Genomic DNA, 4,052 nt, shown 5'->3' on the forward strand with positions numbered 1-4,052 from the left:
TTTTTTTTTTTTTTTTTTTTTTTTTTGTGAGCTGGTGACCCAAAGCAAAGTCCAGCTACACAGGGCTACAAAGAGAAACTCTGTCTCGAAAAACCAAATCAATCAATCAATAAACAAATAAATAAATAAATCTTAAGGGGAGGGGCTTGAGAGACAGCTCAGTCATTAAGAGTGCTTGCTGCTCTTACAGGAGAGTTCAGTTCTCAGCACCCACATCATATGGCTCACAGCTGACTGAAACTCCAGCTTCAGGAGGATCTAACACTCTTCTGGCCCCCAAGGCCACACGTAAACATACACACACACAGACAAGGGTATCTGAACATAAGTATGCATATGCACATATACACACACACATTTAAAAATTATAAATTATAAAGAGTTCCAAGTCAACCAAAACTGCACAGCTAGACTCTGTTTCAAAAGGGAGGGAGAGAGGGGGCTGGATAGCTTAGTGGTTAAGAGCACTGCCTATTCTTCCAGAGGACCCAGATTCAATTCCCAGCACCCACATGACAGCTCACAACCATCCATAGGTAGCTCCAGTCCCAGAGGATTGAACTCCCTTCTGACCTCCATGGGCTCCTGCACACACACAATGCACAGACATATACTCGGGTGCACACCATACACATGACATTAAATGAATATTTTTTTTCTTTTTTTTCTTTTTTTAAATTATTTATTATATATACAGTATTCTGCCTGCATGTATGCCTGCAGGCCAGAAGAGGGCACCAGATCTCATTACAGATGGCTGTGAGCCACCATGTGGTTGCTGGGAATTGAACTCAGGGCCTCTGGAAGAGCAGCTGGTGCTCTTAACCTCTGAGCCATCTCTCCAGCCCCAAATGAATATTTTTTAAAGATTTATTTATTTATTATGTATTTAGTATTCTGCCTGCATGCGAGAAGAGGTCACCAGATCTCATTATAGATGGTTGCCAGCCACTATGTGGTTGCTGGGAATTGAATTTGGGTCCTTTGGAAGAGCAACCAGTGCTCTTAATTGCTGAGCCATCTCTCCAGCCCCAATGAATAAATATTTTTTAAAGAAAAAAGTGTAGCATCTCGAAAATATGTGGGGTGTTTCTAGAATTAGAGTGAATAAACACTGACTCACAGCTTGGCCCCTATTTCCCTCATTGTGCCTAAAAACTCCCCAGACTGGCAAAGCCTGAAGGCACCAATAATAAAACTCAGGTTCTTCATCTTCTCAGTCTCTACTTGAGCTTGGTTTGACATGTATCTGTTCACCAACCAGGGAAGACGATACCGCTGAGGAAGTACAAACAGGTAGAAAAGCTGACCCGTCCATGTGACCTGTCACTCATCCCAGGCTGGGGTGAGATCAACCCACGGGTAACCCTGGATATTCCTCAGCTGCTGGTTATAGAGGGGCAAAGTTACATAAATTATGCGCTATATAAATGGAAGTCCTTTTGGTGCCATGACAGACTGAAAGTGAAACAGCTTAGGACAAGACCAAATTTAACAGCTGTGGAGGTTGGAAGTCTGAAATGGGTCCTACTGGCTAATAGGACTGTGTTTCCTTCTACAGGCTTCTGCGGTTGATTCTCGTCTCACTCTTTCTAGTGGGTAAAGTCTTTTCTGGATGGCATCAGTATGACTGACCTCCCTCTTCCATGTTTGAAGTCCTTATAATTACATTGGGTTCACATGTAATCCAGAATACTCTCTTAAGATTATTATTTTATTCGTGTTATAAGTTTGCTTGCAAGAATTTTTGCGATACATGCATGTAGGTATCCTTAGAGGTCAGATTCCTAACCCTGGAGTTGCAGGCGGCTGTGAGCCACCATGTAGGTGCTGGGACTTTATTAAAAAGAGATGGGGGTGTTCAATGTTCTGAGGCGTGCATCTGTGTGCTCAGGCCCCTGCCTCCACTTTGGAGTCACTGGGCCCTAGTTTCTTTTTTCTTTTTTTTTCTTTTTTTTTTTTTTTTTTGGTTTTTTGAGACAAGGTTTCTCTGTGTAGCTTTGCGCCTTTCCTGGATCTCGCTCTGTAGACCAGGCTGGCCTCGAACTCACAAAGATCCACCTGCCTCTGCCTCCCAAGTGCTGGGATTAAAGGCGTGCGCCACCACCGCCCGGCCGGGCCCTAGTTTCTACTCCCACAGACTGGCTGGCTCCTAGTCAGCTCAAGGTGTTTCTCTTTGCCTAGTAACAGGGAGGTGTGGCTGTGGCAGGCATGGAAGGGAAAAACAACTGAAAAGCAGTGGAGAGAAGCTCTGTCCTGGACTGTTCTGACTCTGCCAAAGGCTGGAGAACAATCCCGCTAGGCGGAAGGAGGCAAGTGAATGGACAATTTAACGGGAAGGCACATCAGGGCTGGGGGCTCGAAAAGTCTGGACACCAGAGGGGTTGTTTGTTTTGAGACGGGGTCTCTTGTAGCCCAGGCTGTTCTCAAACAGGATGCTCCTGAATTCCTGGTCTTTCTGCCTCTGCTCCAGGGGTTCTGGGACGACGGGCAGGGTCCACCACACCTGGTTTATGTGTGTGGTGGGCTAGAACCCTGGGCTTTGTATATATTAGGCACTCTATTGACAGACCTACATCCCCAGCCCTGGAATAACAGATGAGGAGGTGGGGAGCTGAACGCCTGACTCAGGAAAGGTTTCTCAAAGCCATCAGACAGTCATGAAAGACCCAGGCCGTGAACCAGAGCCAGGCGTCCAGGGACATATGATGGTTAAGAATTATGTATCCATCCACCACAGGTCTGAACCCAGTAAAAATGCTCGCCGCCTGAGGTTCAGGCCATGTACTCCTACGTCTGCCTGCCGCCCGGGGAGGGCGTCTGGCCTCGGCTGCAGACCCTTGCCTACACCTACCTGCCCGCCCCTCTGCTGCTGCCGCCCATCCAGACCCACAACTTCTGCAGCCGGCCGGCCCCGCGTGAATTCCACTGCTTCCATGGTGCGGGTGCGGCGCTGGCCTCGACGCCGCCCTGGTGGGCCTTCCCGCCGCCGGGTGCCGCGACCCTCGGCTCGTCGTTCCCCGCGGCCGGCGCGCCTGCACCATCCCAGCCTGCGCCCGAGGGCGAGCGCTGGGTGCCGTGGCCCGAGGGCAGCAGCCTGCAGCTGCAGCTGCGCTGGGGACAAGTGGAGCACACCCGGGGGCCGCCCCTGCCGCTGCCAGCTGCGGTGCGCCGCCAGCTGCGGCGCGTGTACGGCACCTACCCACGCACCGACGTGCGCGTCACCCAGCGCGGCGGCCAGTTCCTGCTGCGGGCCGCGCCGCGCGTGGGCGAGCCCGAATACCGCGTGGCGCGGCGCGTGCTACGCCGGCCGGCTGGTGGCGGCGATGGGGACAGCGGGGACAGCCGGGCCGCTCCGGAGGCGGTGCAGGGGAACCGCCCCAAGAAGAAGCAAGGTCTGCGCTGAGCTCCTCACCGCGCCTGCGCGCCTGCCTGTCCCCTCCAACCCCCCCCCCCCCCCCAGCCCCCGCTCTTCTGTCCCGGCACTATGATTTGTTTTGAGTTATTGCTAGACGGTGCGGGAAAGGAGAGGAGGGGTTTCCGTCCAGAGGGTCTTGGGGTGAAAGCAGCACCTGGCTGCTTCTCCTCTCCCTCCTTAGCAGTCTGTGTGGGCCCCACTTCCTCTCTCCCTTGCGCTGCAACACCCCTCTCCCCAGCTTGGAAGGGGAAGTAAAGAAGCGAGTGAAGTCCAGTGTCCACTGCCAGATCGTTTGTATGCTCGGAAGTGGGCATTTTGCCATCTTGTACGCGATGCCTTTACTCCGTGCGCACCCAGACCCCCCGGGCCTGCTCCTCAGCACCTCTGCAGTGTGCGGTTGATCGTCTTCTAGACCTGTCTGCCTGGACTTACTATCCAGAGGGTGGTTTTGGAGTGTGGGAGTAACTGGGAAATGTCACCTGCGAGCTAGGTTCAGAGCTGGTTCTGACATTTTCCGAGCCACGTGTCGCCTCTCTGAGCCCCTCAATTATCACAGCTGTAGAACACATAAAGTTAGGCTACCTAGATGTTTAGAGGAATGCCATTCCTTTATCCTTTTTTTTTTTTTTTTTTT

General features: G+C 51.9%; 1 protein-coding gene across 1 annotated transcript; it reads left to right on the forward strand.

Annotated features, from left to right (window-relative positions):
• Positions 1-2,782: 2,782 nt before the first annotated feature.
• On the forward strand, positions 2,783-3,406 carry C1H10orf95 (chromosome 1 C10orf95 homolog). The gene has a single exon (XM_059246176.1). The coding sequence runs from the start codon at positions 2,783-2,785 to the stop codon at positions 3,404-3,406; it is 624 nt and encodes a 207-aa protein (XP_059102159.1).
• The last annotated feature ends 646 nt before the right edge of the window (positions 3,407-4,052 follow it).

The sequence above is a fragment of the Peromyscus eremicus genome, chromosome 1 (genome assembly GCF_949786415.1).
Source record: "Peromyscus eremicus chromosome 1, PerEre_H2_v1, whole genome shotgun sequence".
Lineage (NCBI taxonomy): Eukaryota > Metazoa > Chordata > Mammalia > Rodentia > Cricetidae > Peromyscus > Peromyscus eremicus.